This window comes from Urocampus carinirostris, chromosome 6, assembly GCF_059441175.1.
Source record: "Urocampus carinirostris isolate Australia breed hairy pipefish chromosome 6, RoL_Ucar_1.0, whole genome shotgun sequence".
NCBI classification, from domain to species: domain Eukaryota; kingdom Metazoa; phylum Chordata; class Actinopteri; order Syngnathiformes; family Syngnathidae; genus Urocampus; species Urocampus carinirostris.
In genome coordinates, this window is record NC_142354.1 from 14,423,502 (window position 1) to 14,445,758 (window position 22,257).

A 22,257-nucleotide genomic window follows, 5' to 3' on the forward strand; every position below is an offset into this window, starting at 1 on the left:
GATTATTGCCTGCATGTCAACATAGTCATTGACTCAAGGCAGTCTAATAAACTACCTTTCGTGGACAAAATAATTTAATCCCCAATTGGTTTCCTCAACTGACACAAAAATCAGACTCTCTTGAGGATCTCACCTGGTCTAGACACCTACTGGACGCATTGAAAACCTATTGACGTTAAATGCTGTACGTGTTTGGCTTTTTCTTCACTTTGTCTTCTCGTGTGTTATTATTTTTGAGTGTCACTGAGTGAAGGTTTTATTGAAAACCAGATGCCAATGTTTTGTTGAGGTCTGTCAAAGTTAAAGCTTTAACTCAAAAGTTATAGTAGCTTTTAATCTTTAACTTTGAAGCAGAGCTTTTAACTCAAGAGTTAAAGCAATTCTGAAGTTTTAAAGCTGTTAAGTTAAGGCTTTGACTTGAGTCAAAGCTACAATTTAAGTTTAAAAAGTTATATTTTGAAGCTCTGAATTAAAGCTTCGAGTCAAGTTAAAGCAGTACTAAAGCTATTTGACTCCCAAAGGAAGGCTTAACCTTTTAAATTAAGGTTTCAAATTGACTTAACCGAGTTGAAGCCTTAGATTAATAGTTAAAGCCTTATCTCTAAAGTTAAAGCCTTGACTCTTAATTTAAAGCAGGTTTTTACCTTTAAATCGCATGTAAGCTTAAAAAGCATTAAGGCTTTACGTCCGTTTGACTCTAAAGTTAAGGCTTTAATTCATAAGTTAAAGTTTAAAAAATGCCTTACTCAAAATGAAGCATTAGATAGAGTTGAAAACCTTAACTGTGGAGTTAAAGCATTGACTCTGATTTAAAGCAGCTTTTAAATTGCATTTAAGCTTAAAAAGCGTTAAGGCTTTAAATCTGTTTAACTCTTAAGTCAAGGCTTTTATTCATAAGTTAAAGTTTAAAAAGTGGTTCAACTCAAAATGAAGCATTAGATAGAGTTAAAAACCTTAACTCTGGAGTTAAAGCCTTGACTCTTATTTAAAGCAGCTTTGAAGATTTAAATCTTGAGTTAAGGCTTTAAAGCTGGTTTATTCTCATGTTAAGGCTTTAAACATGATTTGACTCAAGCTGGATCTTTAACCAAGGTTAAGGTTAAAGAAGCTTTGAAACTTTAACTCTTGACTTAAGTAGTTTGACTCTCAACGCTTTAAAGTTAAAGCTTTAAAGCTGCTTTAACTGGAATTAAGGATTTACCTCAGCTTTAATCCTCAAGTTTGAAAGTTCAACTCCAATAAAGCAGTTTTAAAGCTTTAACAAAAGAATCAAATAAGCTTTAAAGCTTTAGCTTTTCACACTTATAGTTTTGTATGTGGCCATACAGTTTTGAGTTAAGCCTACGAGTCATATGAATTCACTACACGAGTTGCTGGTTTCTGGGGTGGGTTAAAATAAGGGTTAACACGGGGGCACGGTTGGTGTGGTCATATTGGAAATTCGTCAATAAAATAATATACTATCTAACATTTTCTATGCAGTCATGTATAATTATTTTATTTTTTGAATATGTGTCATATGATTCATAGTGATGGAACTGTCTAAACATGAAAATTCCTAACAGCATTGACCAGAAGATAATCAGTAATCTTGTTTTTTAAGATAACATTTTTTTATCAACATGTTTTTTGGATTTATTAGGTAAGTAAGTTACATTAGGTAATCAAAGTCATCATGACAGCTACCTATAAATCCCTTGTTCGACTATCGTGCATCGCAGATTTTTTTCCCATTAATAATTTCTACGAATAAGTACAAAATTTTGCGGAAGTATGCCGTCACTTTATGAGGGGCTTTACACTAAAACCACTCGGGAAAACTTCTTTTAGTTTTCTGTGTGCTGATCGGAGCATTAAGAATGAATTGTTTTTTAAGACTAGCGACAAACGAATAATGCTTGAAAGAAACAGATCAGGGGGGCAAGGGCGACAGACATTATCACACACATAGATGTAGTTTCAGCATTTAATAATAAATAAAAGATTGTTTTATTCATGTCACTTACGAAAATAAACGGGGTACTGAGCTTGTTTGCTCCAAAAGTGAGCTCCATTGCTGTGTCTCGTGAGTTAAAAAGGTGTGCTAGTCCATGACTTAACAAAAGCCTAGACTTGCACTCTATATTGATAAACACAACTGTGGCATTTTCGCCTCGGCCTTTTGGCTAAGATCAAGTGTAGTTTTAGAATTATATACTATTGGACGGATGTAGATGTTTCTCGGCCTTTTGGCTAAGATCAAGTGTAGTATGTCAGGAGATGGAAGCGCTAAGAGCTTGCTCTGTCCACTCCACGCATCGGCCCGGTATTGCAGTACCTCCGGGAACGGTGCATTCGCAATGATCGTAGCAGGGCTTTAGGGCTAGGACCTTAGCTTGGCCTCTTGGCTGAGAGTAAGTGTCCCGGCTCCTAGGCTTTGTAGCGTATTATGAACTGACCGATAATGGATAATGAATAACGAAGATAGAACAATAACCCTTAAAAATCCCAGTAGGAGATAACGTCACACAGAAATCAACAAAGATACAAAGCGTTTTCAGCGAGTATACTTGAGTTTGCGTGAATTAGTCGTATCCGTACTACAAGTCCCACAATGCTTTGTGGAATCCCAGATGATCAAAAGTGCGTGCATGGTAATGTGGACAATGTAACAGTAGACGCTGCCCTACTTACGAACGATCGTTTGTCAGTTGAATTTGTTCGTAAGTTGCTTCAGTGGTATAGATTGTATGTTTAAGGTTTATAAAAGTATTTTTAAGGCTTGTATTGTTTTGTTCTAAAAAACATTTCATGAAATAATATGCGCTATAAAGATAAATTAAGTGAATTTTAAGTTCATTTTGAAGGATGAGCTTCAAGAGTTAGGTCACTTCCCTCTCTGCGGTAGAAAGTGGCCGAAAAAAAAAGATCCAACCCTTTTCTCAACCGCATCAAGCTTCAAGGTGCACACAATACAAAATCTAACTTATAGCAATATCGGGATATTTTTCGACATCCCCGAAAGAATGTTCGCATCTACTGTTTTTCGTAAGTCGAATGGTCGTAAGTAGGGGAGTGTCTGTAATCATCTGACGCGTTTATATATGGCTTCTCTTACATTCACTTAATCCTTGGGGTGGTTGTGGAACAGAAGAACTGCGAAAATAATCCAGGGAATACTGTAGTGCAATAGCCATGATTCCAGAGAGGGTCCCCAACAATAGATCAAGATAATTAAAGTAACGGTACTTGTGTTGAATATTGAAACTATTGAGCCACAAAAGCAATGTGCTACATGATACACAATATGAATGCAAATCCATCATAAAAATTTGATATTTTAAGTTTAAAAGCTCAGACGTACAGCCCTTTGTGACTTCTTGTGATGAAGGGCTATACAAATAATCATGACTTTTTATACAATATCACTTAGCAGGTATCATTCAATATTTTTTATCTTACATCTCTGACCAATGTTTCAAATTTATGTTTAGTTATTTGGTTTTTTTTTTTCAATCAACATCGCAAATTTCACTTTCCTCTCTGTCACTGCTTGTCCGTCTGAGCCTCCAAATATCTATGAGCTGCTCTAAGCGTGTCCTGCAAGTCTTTGTACTGAGCCAAAGTGCAGGCGTCGTCCAACCGGGCCCAGCGATAGTTCTGGTGCTCATCGGACAAAGTGACCTCTGTCCCCGGATTTCGGAGCTCGGCCAGCCAGTAAAGCACCTCCTTGGGTCGGCCTTTTACTTCGTAACGCAGCTCTTTCAGGAAGCCCTCCATCACTTGAAGCTCTTCGGCGCTGAGGCCTGCCTCTTCCTTGGTCTCTCTGAGAGCTGTGGTGAGGTCATCTTCACCTGGGTCCACGTGGCCTGATGATAGAAAACACATATTCAATATCACTATCAAGTTAAAGCGAAAATAACACTACCGTTGACGCTGCCCATCAATGCTAAGGCTGAGCTTATCTCTGAAGAGCAGGATAACGCTTTAAAACAACGGTGACCAAAAGATGAAAGTCATATCAAAGTCATTTAAGGAGGCTTCTGCTACTTTTTTATGTTTTGCTCATTCAGAGATAATAATTTTGAATTAAGTAACAATATGAGTGTACAGGGAGTGCAGAATTATTAGGCAAGTTGTATTTTTGAGGATTAATTTTATTATTGAACAACAACCATGTTCTTAATGAACCCAAAAGTCTCATTAATATCAAAGCTAAATATTTTGGAAGTTGGAGTGGGGCTTTTTTAGTTTTAGCTATTTTAGGAGGATATCTGTGTGTTCAGGTGACTATTACTGTGCATAATTATTAGGCAACTTAACAAAAAACAAATGTATACCCATTTCAATTATTTATTTTCATCAGGGAAACCAATATAACAGCTCAACATTCAAATATACATTTCTGACATTCAAAAACAAAACAAAAACAAATCAGTGACCAATATAGCCAACTTTCTTTGCAAGGACACTCAAAAGCCTGCCATCCATGGATTCTGTCAGTGCTTTGATCTGTTCACGATCAACATTGCGTGCAGCAGCAACCACAGCCTCCCAGACACTGTTCAGAGAGGTGTACTGTTTTCCCTCCTTGTAAATCTCACATTTGATGAGGGACCACAGGTTCTCTATGGGGTTCAGATCAGGTGAACAAGGAGGCCATGTCATTAGTTTTTCTTCTTTTAGACCCTTTCTTGCGAGCCACGCTGTGGAGTACTTGGATGCGTGTGATGGAGCGTTGTCCTGCATGAAAATCAGGATGCGGACTTCTTCCTGTACCACTGCTTGAAGAAGGTGTCTTCCAGAAACTGGCAGTAGGACTGGGAGTTGAGCTTGAGTCCATCCTCAACCCGAAAAGGCCCCACAAGCTCATCTTTGATGATACCAGCCCATACCAGTACCCCACCTCCACCTTGCTGGCGTCTGAGGCGGACTGGAGCTCTCTGCCTTTTACCGATCCAGCCACGGGCCCATCCATCTGGCCCATCAAGACTCACTTTCATTTCATCAGTCCATAAAACCTTAGAAAAATCCGTCTTGAGATTTTTCTTGGCCCAGTCTTGACGTTTCAGCTTGTGTGTCTTGTTCAGTGGTGGTCGTTTTTCAGCCTTTCTTACCTTGGCCATGTCTCTGAGTATTGCACACCTTGTGCTTTTGGGCACTCCAGTGATGTTGCAGCTCTGAAATATGGCAAAACTGGTGGCAAGTGGCATCTTGGCAGCTGTACGCTTGACTTTTCTCAGTTCACGGGCAGTTATTTTGCGCCTTGGTTTTTCTACACGCTTCTTGCGACCCTGTTGACTATTTTGAATGTAACGCTTGATTGTTCGATGATCACGCTTCAGAAGCTTGGCAATTTTAAGAGTGCTGCATCCCTCTGCAAGATATCTCACTATTTTTGACTTTTCAGAGCCTGTCAAGTGCCTCTTCTGACCCATTTTGCCAAAGGAAAGGAAGTTGCCTAATAATTATGCACACCTGATATAGGGTGTTGATGTCATTAGACCACACCCCTTCTCATTACAGAGATGCACATCACCTGATATGCTTAATTGGTAGTAGGCTTTCGAGCCTATACAGCTTGGAGTAAGACAACATGCATAAAGAGGATGATGTGGTCAAAATACTCATTTGCCTAATAATTCTGCACTCCCTGTATATGGCACATACGGTAAAGCCTGGTCATCTGTTGATCTCTGTCGGAAAGTTATTTTGGTTTTATTTTGTTCATTCAATCATAATTATTTTTGTGTCACATTAACATTGTGTTGGAAAATATCCAGTTAAGATATGATTGTCTCTGTACTTGGTTAAAATTGTATCTGCCACCACCTAGTAATGGTTTTGTTTTGTTAAATGCACACCTTATGCTTAATGTATACATAACACAATAAGACAAGTTGTTGTAGAAATAAAAATGTTAACTGGACAGTTATGGACTATACACACTTATAAATCATTAGTAACATCAAATATTACACTGTACACCAAAGTATATCACTCGCCAGTTTTTTTTTTTTTTTTTAATTTTCCCCTCGACCTTCTTACTTCAAGAACCTGAAATGATGGCTTTTAATTTTTGTGTGCTACCGTAAGATTTTAGGTGGCCCCATCTGGCCACCTCTATGAAAAAATTCTGGAGGCGCCATTGCTTTCTGCATTTAACAGGCATTCTTTTTTCTCTTTCTTTACCTTTAGGTGGGGTCCAGTGGTGCTGCCCATACGAGGTCTGCAGAAGGAGGTACTCAATGTTGTCTGCTGGAGGGAAACAACTTGGAGCTCGTCGAAATACAATGAAGCCACAGGCTCGCAGCGCCATCTTGCGTTGCAGAAAAGAAACACAACTTCAGCACATGCAAACGCCAGAGCAATTAATACCACAAGCAGAAAAAAATAAATAAAATACACACCCAAAACTGTTTTGGGCAATTTGAGTAAATGTTTTGGGAATTGTAAATAAGGTTAACATAGAATGGAATAGTATTTGTTGTCATCAATTACAACGTAGTTTACAATATGTTGGCACTCCAAGATAAAAAAGTAAAAAGGAATTAAAGAATCTTGGGATAATTAAGCATTGAGTAGCCAAATGGTTGTAAACTGTCTTTAGTGCAATGAAGTGCAATGGCACTTTTTTAATACAAATATAAACATTAAGTGTAAGGAGCATTACATAAATTCGCTAAAACCAAAAGCAAATAATATACGACATTTAAGATTCACCAATAATTTGGAATTTCTTTCTATGAAAAGGTAGACTTGTAATAATCGTTCTTCTTATCCGTCTATCTTTTTGCACTAAATACGCATTGTTTAACAAACATTACATGCGATTAGTTGAGAAAAAAGAAAAACATATACTGTATAATAAAAAAAATGAACTTACGGTTAAACTAACGAGGTTTGTACTGCCTGTTTCCTATTGGCATGAATACATAAAGCACAAGTGCATTCGTGAAAACATTCCGGAAGGATGTGAGGAACAAATAGATAAGGTTCCGCTTGTTTAAAACGAGCAAAGAGAATGTCCCAAATATTCACCTTTGAAAAAAAGATAAGTGATGTATGTTTTTTATTTATTTATTTATTCATTTTGAAGGTGCACCGCTACTTCGGGGATTTTCACTTGTCGTGGGTGGTTTTGTCCCCATTAACCGCGATAACCGAGGTCTTACTGTAATCCAAAAGTAATTGAAAGTAATCAGGTTACATTACTGTAATATTATTGGATTACGTTACTGATTACATTTTTCAACAGGTAACTAGTAACTGTATCGGAATACATTTTTAAAGTAACCCTCCCAACCCTGCTGTGTGCCCAGTGTCTGGCTGGTAACCGTTTCAGGGTGTCCCCTGCCCACTGCCCGAAAACAGGTGGGATGGGCTCCAGCACCCCCGCGACCCTACTGAGGATAAGCGGTGCTGATAACGAATAAATGAATGTCTGTTTGGTGAGTTCTTATTATTTTAATTTATCTTTAAATTCATGAATGTTGTTAAAAAGGCACAGTTTAAATCTAGTTAGCTGCCTCGCAGTTCTAAAGTCCCTGTTTCGATTCCTCCTATAGGCTTTCTTCCTTTCTAGGGTTTGGATGTTCTCCTCAGAGTATCAAAACATGCATGGCAGATTGGTTGGTGAGTCTAGATATTCCTTTTGTGAGATTCTCTGTTTGTGAAGGTTTTTTGTGTCCCTGTGTGCCCTGCAATTGGCAGTCACCGCCCAAAAACGGCTGGAATGGGCTTCTGGACTACCCTCCTGTAACCCTTGTGAGAATAAGTTGTTGGAAAAACAAATTATGAATTGTATTAGTTGGGATTTGAACCTACACGAGGAATCAGGACCAGGAAAACAGCATCATCGCATTTTATATTATTATCATCATTCATTTATTCTTATATTTTCATCAACAACAAAAAATAAAACCACAAAAGCAGTTGTGCTCGGATGAAACAAGAGGCTGATACAACATTGATAAGAGCCACCGAACGCAGCATGTGTCTGAAGATAGCAAATAGGAGGCCTCCTTCCCACACACTGTGAAATTGTCTGCCATATATTTTGTTCGAGCGGGCACTGTGAGGAGCTGCTTGAAGTAGAGGTAAGGAAATTGATTTTCATTCTTAACCAAAGAAAACAACAATTTATATTTGAAATGAAAATAAAATATGAAACTATAATATAATATGAACTAAACATAATATAAACAAATAAAAACATGGATCAAAAAAGTATTTATATAGGTCAGGGGTGGGCAATCTTTTTGGGTCACAGGTAATATTAGGTTAAAAAAAAATAGCAGAGTGGCTGGGAAAAAAATGACTCTATATTTTGTACCAACCAATCCGGAGTCTCGACTCGGATACCTCAAAGTACATTAATTCATTCAAAACATAACGTAGGCTAACAATTTTTTCCTCATATATATTCACAAATAAATATGCATGCAGACATTTGCATTTGCATATTATAGTTCATCTTATATTTGTTTATAAATAGACTGTTTCTTCAAACAGGTTCAGAAACGGTCAGAATTAAACTAAAAAGTACATTAATATGAAACCCTTTAAAGCGCCAATTTTGAATGGAACAAGTCTATGTACAATGGTCATGAGCGCAGTCTACAGGAAGGAACACCCGAGTGACACAACATTTTAATTAGTAGTACTATTTTTTACCGTTATGTGGCACAGCGGCACAGTGGTTAGCGCGTGTGCGGTACAGTTCTGAGGTCAAGAGATCGAACCTCTTGTGTGGAGTTTGCATGTTCTCCCCGTGCTTGCGTGGTTATCCGCCGGTCACTCCGGTTTCCTTCAACATTCCAAAAACATGCATGTTAGGTTAATTGGCCGGTCTAAATTGTCCCTAGGTGTTAATGAGCGAGCAAACTGTTTGTCCCTGTGTCCCTTGCGACTGGCTGGCAACCAGTCCAGGGTGTCCCCTGCCCACTGCCCGGGGATGGCCGGCAGGATTGGGTAGGGTTACTTTAACTTGATTACTTTCAATTACTTTTGGATTACTCCAATACCAAATATGCTAATAAAAGACAAAAGAAACTAAATATGAATACAATTATGACTCTCAACACGTGGTAAGCTTTGCTCCTGGCTTTGATCTCTTTGATTTACGGCAAAACTAACATCAAATGCGACAGAAACAAAATGAAAATAAATCCAAACAGTTTGCCAACATCATTTTTGCCGTTCCATGTATTCCGTTACTCCCCAAGCCTGCACAAAATTTAGTAATTTTATTCATATTTAATTTCTTTTGTATTTTAGTAGTGTATTTGGTATTGGAGTAATCCAAAAGTAATTGAAAGTAATCAAGTTAAAGTAACCCTACCCAACCCTGATGGCCGGGATGGGCTCCAGCACCCCCGCGACCCTACTGAGGATAAGCTGTGCAGATAATGGATGGATGGATGATCTTCTGATAGACCTCAAATCATGATTATCTTTTTCTCTTTTGCTCATTTTATGTAATCCCTCTGACAATTTGGCTGGGGGCTTTCTTACGTGCCACTTCCCCTACTACTACTACTTACTCAGCATCCCCTGAAATTATACAAAGATATGAATCATTTTCCATCAAAGTTTCCTGCACGAAGATATTTATAGGATATTGTCACATAGGCTGCACATAGATATTATTTTGACAGTAACTCTCAATGGGAGGAGATATTAAGATGTGTGATGTGGTTCACTTGTCTCGATAATCTAGGTCAGGAATTGTGATGTCTTCTCAGTAGTAGAACTATTTGCTATTTTGGGTTATATATGCTATATGCATTGACTAACCAGGAATTATTTTGCTAATATATCCCAACATTCTATTTTATCTTATTTTTCTCTTGTAAGTCTTTTTCAACCAGTTTTTACCCATTTAAGTCACTCAGGTAATAACAAATGAAGGCACCCCTGTTTACTGAAGACAATCTGTGATTGGTTGCTGTCGTTCTAAGACTGGTTGGGATACATACAACTTATTAATGGGGTATTTCTGTCTTATCAAAAGTTTACATTTATATTTGCAGAATTTAAGTGCACCATGGAACAGATGGATGCTAGCGAATGTCGCTATTTTGTGGGGAAGAAAGAAGACTTGATGAAGTCAAAACGCACCTTCATGACACTGGACGATCGGGATGTGCTGATTATATATCATCAGGAAAGATTTTACGCTTTGGACAGTTACTGCTATCGTGAGTAAACAAAATCAAGTGTTGATTTCTAAAATTTGATGTCGGAGGTGATTTCATCATATAATGATTTTTTTTTTCCCTACAGTGTGGGTTGCAATTGTTTAGTTTTTTGAAGTATTCTTTATGATAATTTTTCAGCCAAGTACTTTTTGGGTTGGACATAAAAAATGAATATAATTTTTCATTTGTATTGATTTTTTTTTTTTTAGAAATTGCTTAATATCAATTATTAATCCTTGCTGATTATTTTAAATGACAGTCGTAATCAGGCTATTCAGCAATAAAATAGACAAAAATATTTAAAAAGAAAAATCAGTTAGAAAATTGATGGAAATAGCTTCAAATAGTTTGCTACTTAAACGTATTTTTAATATATAACAATATAATTTGAGATTGATTTTGTATACTAAGGAAAATAAACACATTATTATTATCATTGTATTGATTTTTTTTCATTATTATAATCATTGTTATTATCTATGGAAGGGTTTCAGATACTTAATATTAGTAAAACTATTATTCTCATTATTATCATTAATTACGGTAGATTGGAGCCAATGTATTTTGTAAAGTATATGTAAAGTATCTCTTTAAATAATTTAAATGAGTAGAATTACTATTAGTAGTGATAATGGCAGATTGAAGGTAATTTATCTTATTTTATGTATTTTTTAAAATACTTAAAATTGATAAAATTATTATTAGTATAATAATAATAATATTTAGTTATGGCATATTGAGGCAATGTATCCCATTTTATGTATTTTATGTAATTAGCAAAATTGTTGCTCTGAGTATTATTATTGTTATTATTAATTGTGACAAATGGGATGTAATTCATCTTGTTTTAGGTATTTTAAAAAAAAGCTTAAAAATCTCTCAAATACAATTAGTATTAATAATACCAGATGGAAAGTAATTTATCATATTTTAAGTATTTTTTGGAGTGTTTAAAAATGTATCAAAATGGGGAAAATTAATACTTAAATTGGGATTTCTTTTCAGAGTCTACATTTACTTCATTTGTTGGTAAATATATTTTCTAAAATCAAATTTATACCTGACAGTAGCCTTCTTAATTGAAATTAATTTCATGTATAGGACATACACCTTCTTAAAAACAACAACAACAAAATAAACATAATTTATAACTGAAGCCAAGCCCATACTATTTTGTATGTGCCCGGCATTTGGTCTTTGTAGAATATGAGTAAGGAAGCAATATTTGCCTGTTTTATCCATTTCTGTGTGCAGCCATTTTGAGAATTCTGCCGCATGAAGATGACATCACAAACTCTCAGTCGTCCGCTAAGGACCAATCATGGCCCTTCTTCAGAAAGCAGGTGATCTGCGATTGGTTGTTATCTACAGTGTCATTAAAAAGTATTTGCCACCTTCCTGATTTCTGTGTGTTTTGCATTTGTATCCCTCACAAAAGGTTCAGATCATCAAACCAATTTGAAAATCACACAGAGAAACCCAGAGTAAAGACAAAAAAAAGTTGAGTCCATTTTTTAAAGAACAAAAAACAATTACTTTTTTCACGTTAAGCCCAGATAGACCTTGATTGTTTTGTGCCTTAAATAATTGAATCAGGGCAGCATGGCGGTGCAGTAATTAGCACGTGTGCGGCACAGTTCTGAGGTCATGAGCTCCATCCTCCTGCGTGGAGTTTGCATGTTCTCCCTGTGCTTGCGTGGGTTTCCTCCGGGCACTCCGGTTTCCTCCCACATTCCAAAAACATGCATGTCAGGTTAATTGGCCGGTCCAAATTGTCCCTAGGTGTGAATAAGCGAGCAAATTGTCTGTCCCTGTGTGCCCTGCGACTGGCTGGCAACCAGTTCAGGATGTCCCCTGCCCATTGCCCGAAGATAGCGGAGATGGGCTCCAGCACCCCCGCGACCCTATTGAGGATAAGCAGTGCAGATGATGGATGGATGGCTGGTTCAAATTGTCCCTAGGTGTGAATGAGCGAGCAAATCGTCTGTCCCTGTGTGCCCTGCGACTGGCAGGCAACCAGTTCAGGGTGTCCCCTGCCCACTGCGCAACGATTGCTGGGATTGGCTCCAGCTCCTCCTGCTGAGGGTAAGCGGTGCAGATAATGGATGGATGGATGGATAATTGAATCAACATATGAAAACTGCATTTTGTATTTCCTTTGGTTGTCTCTTTGCGGTATTATACTCGGTTTGACGATCTGAAACCTTTGTAAGTTATAAATATACAAAACCACAGATTTCAGGAAAGGGGCAAATACTTTTTCATGACACTGTAAGCCTTTGGAACTATTGATGTCATCACATCACTATTTTACTACTACTCTTATAAACCGGGCGGATTTTGCTTCATATTCTACAAAAAAAAAAAAATCCTAAAATTTAGACTAGCGGAGGTACATTGTTAGCAGCTCCTTTCGGTTGATGTACACTATACTCCAGAACTCTAGATCTAATGTTTCCTCCACCGTCCCCAATATACTGTTTATCAACCCTGTCCAACAGATGCTGGTGGAAAACTGGAGACTGGAGATATTGAGGTGAGATTTGAAGCTAAAATAATGAAGACACCGCAACTGAATCATATAAATCTGTATTTTTGTTATCCAGGAACTTGGTGGGACCCTATGTATAATTTGCCCCAAACATAAATACAAGATTTCCCTTGCAAACGGAGAAGGTCTATTGAAGAACGTAGACAAGACCAAGAAGCCACCTGTGACCAGATGGTTTTCAAAAGGAGTGAAGCAGCGTGTCCATACGGTGATTGAGATAGATGAAGACGTCTACGTGGAGCTCTCCAACAGCCCCGGATTTATCGAGTCTGACTACTTCCAGGGAGAGGAGGGCAAGGTGAAAAGGGACAAAGCAGAGGCGGCAGATAATGGAGATGAAGGGGTGGAATCTTCCTAGAAAAATAAAGAAACGATGCAACTTATGGAGTTTACATTTGCCCATGCTAATTTTTGTGAGGCAGGTGCTCATTTTTTTCCCCGAAGATGCTTATTATTTTTGGCCGATGCTCCTTTTTTTCCAGAAGACGCACATTGTATTCAGCGGGTGCTAATTTCTTTCAGCAGTTGATCATTTTTTTAATTACGTCAAATCAAGTCAACATTAATTTTTGAAGAACTTTTCAGACAACGAAAAAAAAATTTGGTGTACAATGAGAAAATAAAATTCCCCCAACAGGTGGAATGTTGTAGAGGAATAAAGAAATGTTAGTTTGTTGAGTTTGCGTTTTTCACGGACACTGCACAAATTTTTTTTAGCAATGGGTTCTATGCTAACATTGAGTAAAATGTTCAATGCTACTTTTGCATTGTAAAGATATTTGTCTACATATTTGTACAGTAAATGGGAAAGTTATTTTACTGAAACTTCAAATATACAATCGCAGAAAACTTTTTTTAAGGATTATATAAATTATATAATTATATAAAATTAGGGACAATTTGGACCGGCCAATTCACCTAACATGCACGTTTTAGGAATGTGGGAAGAAACCGGAGTCCCCGGAGGAAACCCACGCAAGCACGGGGAGAACATGCAAACTCCACACAGGAGGTTCGAACTCATGACCGCAGAACTGTGCAGCACACGCGCTAACCATTGCGCCGCCATGCTGCCTATTCTTTTATATTTTACCTTAAAAAAAAATCACTTTAGAATACAAAAAAACCTAGTCAATCTATATCTATAATGTTTTTTTACTAGCACCCTCAAGTAAAAAATAAATAAAGAGAAAAAAAACACAAATATATATATATATATATATATATATGGGCAGCACGGCGGCACAGTGGTTAGCGCTTGTGCGGCACAGTTAATGTCATGGGAACCTGTCGTGGGTTCAAATCCAGCTCCAGACTTTCTGTGCGGAGTTTGTATGTTCTCCCCGTGCTTGCGTGGGTTTCCTCCGGGCACTCCGGTTTCCTCCCACATTCCAAAAACATGCATTTCAGGTGAATTGGCCGGTCCAAATTGTCCCTAGGTGTGAATGAGCGAATGAGTTGTCTGTCCCCGTGTGCCCTGCGATTGGCTGGCAACCAGTTCAGGGTGTCCCCTGCCCACTGCCCGAAGATGGCTGGGATGGGCTCCAGCCCCCCCGCGACCCTAATGAGAACCCCGCGACCCTAATGAGGATAAGCGGTACGGCTGATGAGATGAGATGAGATGAGATATATATATATATATATATATATATATATATATATATATATATATATATATAATTTTTGTGCATTTTGTTCCAATAAACATAAAAATAATTTTACATATGTTTTGAGACAATCCATTGAGACTCAGGGAAGCCACCCAACACACAAACTTGAATTTTTTTTGATATTTAGTCTATCGCTAAAAATATCTGGAAATTTTGATTACAGTAAACCTTTATACGGTACTGCAGTTCTATAAGGATATCAAAGTAAAATTAATTTGGACATTGAGAATTTCTAAGAATTCAACTTTTAAGATTATTTATTTCTTTGTCCTACAGTTCAGTTGATCAGACATGTTTATGTAGTCTTACCCTGAGTTTTGTGCACCAGTGATGGATTTTGGATACTGAAACATATAAAGTTTAAACACTTTATTGTTAAATATAAGGGCCAATACTGTCTGACATCCCGAAAGGAATAAACTCCCTGCAGTGGCTATCTCACTAGCAACTCACAAGACCCAAGAATAAGAGCTAACATCAACTTAATTTTAATTGCTCAGCCTGTGCCAGAGCCCACTTGAACTCTCCAGTGCTTCTCCCCCTAGTTATGTCTCCTGCCGTCTGTGTGTGACCCTCGTATTCAGGGATTAGCTTGCGTTTACAAAAGCACAGGTTTGGTTGTTGCTATGGTCATGTTGAACTGCCTGCATTACATTCTGTAGGTCTTGTTTCTTCATGGCCACTGCGACAAAGTCGCTCGGCGTAGTCGTTGACTGAAATCATTGCATTGACAATACATTGACCTCAATTTTTTTTAATGCAGGATTGGTTGCTCATTCCTTCACTTCCAGAAACATGTCGGCTCTGAAAGGCCTGACTGACACCTCATCACCATGTTGATAGTTCCATTATTGTGGTCACGCCATGTTGCCACGAGTAAAGTAAATGGAGTAAAGTATATATTACTAAATATTTTTTGTTCAAAGAAATACAAACATTAATAATGGGTTCCATTTATATATACTAATATATATATATATATATATATATATATATATATATATATATATATATATATATATATATATATATATATATATATATACTATTACATACACTTCTAATCAGTGCAACTTCTCCAGTCACTCAAACAATGACTGTAGCCTTCAACCAGGAGAAGATGTCGTCAGGTGGTGTCCAACCATCACTGGGCGTTTCGACCATTAACCACAACACCCTCGAGTTGGCGGGCCGGCAGTGATGGCCAGTCACTGCCCATCTTCTCCTGGTGCCCAGCTAAACTCCTCTCTCCTACTCCAGAGCCAGCAAGAGGCTCTCTCTGCGGCTTCCCCCACCCTTTTGGCAGCTGCCTTCCTCTCCCTTCCACTTATTCCCAGAGCTGTTAATGTGTCCCATTCAGACTGTGCTGGGAAGCCCCTGCACCCGACCTCCACTGGGAATAGCCAGGTCTGCCATCCCTTGTCCCTGCACTGTTGGACGAGCTCTTGATATTTGGCCTTTTTCCTTTCTTGGGCTTCGCTGAATTCTTCTTCCCACGGTACAGTTAGCTCAATCAGGATGATTTTTTGAGCCTCTTCTGACCAAATCACGATATCTGGCCTCAAGGAAGTGTAATTTCCTTCCCAGGTCTACCCTTATCTCCCACGCCGGTGCTGTTTGCAGGAGGCTCTTTTTGGTCTTCTTGGAGGATGCTGGTTTCTTCGCTTCCCTGACAAACTGGATGGAATGTATTGGACTGGGTTGAGGTTTGTGCTTCTTCCGCTTTTCCTGCTCCAAGATGTAAGCCAGTGCACCGAGGACCTTTTCATGGCGCCAGCGATATCTGCCCTGGCTAAGAGCAATCTGGCATCCTGCCAGAATATGTGCCAGTGTCCCTCTCCCACCACATAGCCTGCACGTTGGGTCCTCCCTCAACCTCCACCTGTACAGGTTGGTTGGTGTTGGAAGAGTGTCGTACACTGACCGGAGCAGAAAGAGATCCGGAACGTTTCCAACCTCCAGAGTTCTGGCCAGGTGATCCTTCGCTTTGGTAGGTCCCACTTCGTCCAGGCTCCTTGGACTACAGTACAAGCTCCACCGCCCTGGACCACCTGCCTTCTGGAGAGTTGACGGACCTCGGCCTGCACCATGTCTCTCCTTTGTCTTGGATCGGCTTTTGACCATTGCTGGAAATGAGTAGACCCTAGTCCCTGACGCCCTACGCATGCATTTCAGATGACATCTTTCAACATCAGCCTGCCTTCTGCCTGATGTACTTGGCTGTCTGCTGCCCATTTATGCCCCGATCTTGTAATCACGCCCGCGCCCTAACCATCTCGTCGCTGGAATCTTTAAGCATCATGACAGCCCTACACTTTGCCACCTTGAACTCTTCCACTACCGAAGACAGGGGAAACTGCAGCTGCCCTGACCTGATGTAAAGCCCTAATGATGTGAAGCTTGGTGGAATCCCAAGCCACCTGCGGAGATGTTTATTTGCCTTCCTCTCAATTCCTCCGCCGTCATAGAGATTTCATAGATCGTTAGCAGCCAGAGCAATCTTGGTGGCAGACCGTACTGGAACAACCAAGTCTTGAACTTGCCTGGTAGTCCTGATCGCTCAATCCTTTGCAGCCACTCATTAGCCTGCTCTACTGTCCTGAGAAACGCTGCCCCTATCGCCCAGAGATGAATCGTACCACTTTCCGAGGCATTTTATTGGGTTATCTTTGATTGATGGTATGTTTTCTCCTTGGATTCGAAGTTGAAACCTGCCTGTGACCTTCCCACTCCTGATCACCATGCTTCTTGACCTTTAGACTTGTATTTCATCCGAGCCCAGATTGCTACCTCGTCAAGTGCCTTCAGGATCCATCTTGCTTGCACATGGGTTACTGTTGTAATAGTGAGGTCGTCCATAAAGCATTTCAACGGAGGTTGACATATGCCAGACCTCGTCATCGGCCCTCTGGTCACCTTCACCGTGGCAGTGATGAGTAGATTCATGCTCATAACAAACAGGATGGGGGAGATGGTGCAACTCGTGACGATCCCCTTCTCCAAGTCTTGCCACTGGGTGGTAAACTGGATGGTTTGGAACCGAAACTTGAATCCACTAAAGTAGGAGGTGATCATTCCCCTTATGTGCTGTGGGATATGATAATACTCCATAGCAGTGTTGATGAGATTGTGGGGAATTGACCCATGTGCATTGGCCAAGTCTAGTAGACGACTGTTAAGTCTCCTTTACTTTCCTTGGCCTCGCAGGTCAACTGGCTGATGATGCTTGTGTGCTCCAGACATCCAGAGGACCCTGGGATGCCACCTTTCTGGATTGATGCATCGATATACAGGGAGTGCAGAATTATTAGGCAAGTTGTATTTTTGAGGATTAATTTTATTATTGAACAACAACCATGTTCATAATGAACCCAAAAGTCTCATTAATATCAAAGCTGAATATTTTGGAAGTTGGAGTGGGGCTTTTTTAGTTTTAGCTATTTTAGGAGGATATCTGTGTGTGCAGATGACTATTACTGTGCATAATTATTAAGCAACTTAACAAAAAACATGTATACCCATTTCAGTTATTTATTTTCATCAGGGAAACCAATATTACAGCTCAACATTCACAAATATACATTTCTGACATTCAAAAACAAAACAAAAACAAATCAGTGACCAATATAGCCACCTTTCTTTGCAAGGACACTCAAAAGCCTGCCATCCATGGATTCTGTCAGTGCTTTGATCTGTTCACGATCAACATTGCGTGCAGCAGCAACCACAGCCTCCCAGACACTGTTCAGAGAGGTGTACTGTTTTCCCTCCTTGTAAATCTCACATTTGATGAGGGACCACAGGTTCTCTATGGGGTTCAGATCAGGTGAACAAGGAGGCCATGTCATTAGTTTTTCTTCTTTTAGACTCTTTTTTGCCAGCCACGCTGTGGAGTACTTGGATGCGTGTGATGGAGCGTTGTCCTGCATGAAAATCATGTTTTTCTTGAAGGATGCGGACTTCTTCCTGTACCACTGCTTGAAGAAGGTGTCTTCCAGAAACTGGCAGTAGGACTGGGAGTTGAGCTTGAGTCCATCCTCAACCCGAAAAGGCCCCACAAGCTCATCTTTGATGATACCAGCCCATACCAGTACCCCACCTCCACCTTGCTGGCGTCTGAGGCGGACTGGAGCTCTCTGCCCTTTACCGATCCAGCCACGGGCCCATCCATCTGGCCCATCAAGACTCACTCTCATTTCATCAGTCCATAAAACCTTAGAAAAATCCGTCTTGAGATTTTTCTTGGCCCAGTCTTGACGTTTCAGCTTGTGTGTCTTGTTCAGTGGTGGTCGTTTTTCAGCCTTTCTTACCTTGGCCATGTCTCTGAGTATTGCACACCTTGTGCTTTTGGGCACTCCAGTGATGTTGCAGCTCTGAAATATGGCAAAACTGGTGGCAAGTGGCATCTTGGCAGCTGTACGCTTGACTTTTCTCAGTTCACGGGCAGTTATTTTGCGCCTTGGTTTTTCTACACGCTTCTTGCGACCCTGTTGACTATTTTGAATGTAACGCTTGATTGTTCGATGATCACGCTTCAGAAGCTTGGCAATTTTAAGAGTGCTGCATCCCTCTGCAAGATATCTCACTATTTTAGACTTTTCAGAGCCTGTCAAGTCCCTCTTCTGACCCATTTTGCCAAAGGAAAGGAAGTTGGCTAATAATTATGCACACCTGATATAGGGTGTTGATGTCATTAGACCACACCCCTTCTCATTACAGAGATGCACATCACCTGATATGCTTAATTGGTAGTAGGCTTTCGAGCCTATACAGCTTGGAGTAAGACAACATGCATAAAGAGGATGATGTGGTCAAAATACTCATTTGCCTAATAATTCTGCACTCCCTGTATTTGTTATTGACCATGTACGTGGTCAGCCTCTGTGCCAGGACTGAGAAGAAGATCTTACATTCAACACTTAGTAGAGAAATGGTTCGGAATTGGCTTATGTCAGATGAGTCTTTTCCTTGGGCACAAAGCACCCATCCGCTCTCTTCCAGGATGTTGGGATTATGCCCTTTATCCAAATTCTCCGCAGTAGGTTCCACAGCCTCCGTAGATTTTTTATATATATATATATATATATATATATATATATATATATATCATCTCATCTCATCTCATTAGCTGCACCGCTTATCCTCAGTAGGGTCGCCGGGGTGCTGGAGCCCATCCCAGCAATCATCGGGCAGTGGGCAGGGGACACCCTGAACTGGTTGCCAGCCAATCGCAGGGCACACAGGGACAGACAACTCGCTCGCTCATTCACACCTGGGGACAATCTGGACCGGCCAATTCACCTGACATGCATGTTTTTGGAATGTGGGAGGAAACCGGAGTGCCCCAAGGAAACCAACGCAAACACAGGGAGAACATTCAAACTCCACACAGGAAAATTTGATCTCAAGACCTCAGAACTGTGCTGCACACGCGCTAACCACTGTGCCGCTGTGCTGCCCGATATATAGATATATAGATAGATAGATAGATAGATAGATAGATAGATAGATAGATAGATAGATAGATAGATAGATAGATAGATAGATAGATAGATAGATAGATAGATAGATAGATAGATAGATAGATAGATAGATAGATAGATAGATAGATAGATAGATAGATAGATAGATAGATAGATAGATAGATAGATAGATAGATAGATAGATAGATAGATAGATAGATAGATAGATAGATAGATAGATATCCTATAGGGATGTCAGACAGTATTGGCCCTTGTATTTAACAAAGTGTTTAAACTTTGTTAGGTGTCTCTCTGTCTCTCTTTCTCTCTGTCTCTCTGTCTCTCTGTCTCTCTCTCTGTCTCTCTGTCTCTGAATACTGAGTATACTTGAAGTACCTAATAAAGTAATACTTAAGTATCAGCAAAAATAATACTTACATAATACCTCAATGATGAGCATTATTTTACTTAGATATCACCTCAATAATAAGCATTATTTTTCACACGATTATTTTTATATTTAAAATAATACAATTTGACTTTACTACTAAATACTAAAAATACAAAGTATATATTATTTTTGTATTTTTTTAAGTATTTAATGTGAAGTCATGCTGTAAGTATTTGCATAATATTGTAAGAAATACTACTAAATACTTACAAATAAGTGTTATTTCTTTATTTGATTTTTAATTTACATGCAGTTAGGTGATACAAGTACAAGAGTATTACTTTACGACAAAAATCCTGAAATTACATTTTTTTCTTATGTAAGTATCACGTATTTAGTAGTAAAGGAAGTTTTACAGTATTATCTAATACTTATAGTGTTAACTTTACTTCTAAAAAAATCCAAAATAATATATGATATTTATTCTTTACACTTTAATATTTGTAAGTATCTCTGTCAAGTATTACTTTACAACTAAATACTTTAAATATCATTTTTTAACTGGAGAAAAAGTGAAAAATGTAGTAAAAAGATTAAAATTCAATCTAAAATGAAAATGATTTTAAAGTTGCAATTGTTTGCTGTGTGATTTTCAACAGTGAAATGGCAAAAAGACATATTGTCTATGTTAGTTCTCTTGTATGCGTCTTGAATATACTTCTAAATAAATAGTTTTCTGAATGTATCCAACAAATTACATGATAAAGAAGGGGAAAAATTGCCTGTGTGCAGGATTTTGAATGTGTCTCCGCATTCTTGTGTGTCTCATACAGTATATGTGATTGCATTTTTTTCATTTGAAAGTCCTTTTGGGTTATGTGACACTTTGAATACAGTCAAGATGGTGAGGGCACGCAGCGGACGATAGTTAAAAAGTTATGACGTGTGAAATATTAAAACGCAATTATGTGGTCAAATTCATGGTCCAGAATGAGCTGTAATAAATTCTGAGGTCACGCAGAAGAAAGAGAGCTTAAAGCAAAACATTTAAGGACCCAAATGCTGTGCCCTTAATGACACAAAGTTAATTAGAGCTTTAAGATTTTCTTCCTTGACTTGACTTGACTTCCTTCCGAAAAATGCACAAGAAACCCTGTAGCCGGAGAGACTTAGAGTGAGAAAGAGACAGAGACAGAGAAAGAAAGAAAGATATTAAGAGATAGTAAGAAAGCGATAGTAAGAGAGAAAGAGGGAAACAGGATGTAGATAAAAAAAGAGAGAGTTGGAAAAAGGGGGACAGAGAAAAATGTAGAGAGATGAAGGGAGGTAAAGAGATGCATAGTGAGAGAGATAGAGAGACTTTGAGATGTAGACAGAGAAATTGAGATAGAGGGAGAGGAATTGAGATGGAGAGAGATTACAAGGAAATGATTGAGAAAGAGGGGTAAATAGGAAGTAGGAAAGAGGGATGGGTAATGAAAAAGAGAGAGACAGAGGGAAAACGTGAGCTGGAGAGTGAGAAATATATAAAAAGGAAAAGAGGGATTTAGAGTATATGGGAGAGAGAAAATTGTAAAATGTGAGCTGGAGAAAGGAAAATGTGTAAAGAGAGATAGAGAGAGAGAAAGTGAGAGAGGGAGAGAGAGAGGGACACACAGAGAGAGAGAGAGTACGAAACAGTAAGAGAAAAAGGGGAAATAAGATGTAGAGATAAAGTAAAGAGAGTTGGAGAAAAGGGGACAGAGAGAAATGTTGAGAGAGAGATGTAATGGAAAAAAGATGCATAGTGGGAGATGTAGAGAGAGACGTGGAGATGTAGACAGAGAAAAGACGATAAAGAGAGATAAATTGAGAGAGAGAGAGAGAGAGAGAGAGATGACAAGAGAAAGATTTAGTAAGAGGGGTGATAGGGAGTAGGAAAGAGGGATGGATAATGAGAAAGAGAGAACAAGAGGGAAAACATGAGCTGGAGAGGAAGAGGGAGGAAATTGTAAAGAGATAA

The 22,257-nt window shown here is 39.0% G+C and overlaps 2 protein-coding genes and 1 non-coding gene across 3 annotated transcripts; 2 read left to right on the forward strand and 1 right to left on the reverse strand.

Moving 5' to 3' along the window:
• Window positions 1-1,952: 1,952 nt before the first annotated feature.
• On the reverse strand, window positions 1,953-6,941 carry nudt2 (nudix (nucleoside diphosphate linked moiety X)-type motif 2). Its single transcript, XM_088337998.1, has 3 exons — window positions 6,866-6,941; window positions 6,172-6,298; window positions 1,953-3,848 (listed from the first exon to the last, which is right to left on the reverse strand). Exons 2-3 carry the CDS (start codon window positions 6,296-6,298, stop codon window positions 3,526-3,528), a joined length of 450 nt encoding a protein of 149 aa, XP_088194124.1. The 5' UTR covers window positions 6,866-6,941; the 3' UTR covers window positions 1,953-3,525.
• Window positions 2,146-2,339, forward strand: LOC148363892 (U2 spliceosomal RNA). The gene has a single exon (XR_015850802.1). It is a non-coding gene; the product is annotated as a U2 spliceosomal RNA (small nuclear RNA).
• A 1,057-nt stretch (window positions 6,942-7,998) lies between the features above and the next one.
• Window positions 7,999-13,408, forward strand: rfesd (Rieske (Fe-S) domain containing). Its single transcript, XM_088337115.1, has 4 exons — window positions 7,999-8,078; window positions 10,014-10,181; window positions 12,683-12,717; window positions 12,788-13,408. Exons 2-4 carry the CDS (start codon window positions 10,028-10,030, stop codon window positions 13,088-13,090), a joined length of 492 nt encoding a protein of 163 aa, XP_088193241.1. The 5' UTR covers window positions 7,999-8,078; window positions 10,014-10,027; the 3' UTR covers window positions 13,091-13,408.
• The last annotated feature ends 8,849 nt before the right edge of the window (window positions 13,409-22,257 follow it).

Coding starts and splice junctions, on each gene's coding strand:
- nudt2 (XM_088337998.1), bottom strand. CDS start 6,298: ATGGCGCTGCGAGCCTGTGGCTTCATTGTATTTCGACGAGCTCCAAGT. Junction 3,849..6,171: donor CCACTGGACCCCACCTAAAG/GTAAAGAAAGAG, acceptor TTCTATCATCAG/GCCACGTGGACCCAGGTGAA.
- rfesd (XM_088337115.1), top strand. CDS start 10,028: ATGGAACAGATGGATGCTAGCGAATGTCGCTATTTTGTGGGGAAGAAA. Junction 10,182..12,682: donor TTTGGACAGTTACTGCTATC/GTGAGTAAACAA, acceptor CCTGTCCAACAG/ATGCTGGTGGAAAACTGGAG. Junction 12,718..12,787: donor TGGAGACTGGAGATATTGAG/GTGAGATTTGAA, acceptor TTTGTTATCCAG/GAACTTGGTGGGACCCTATG.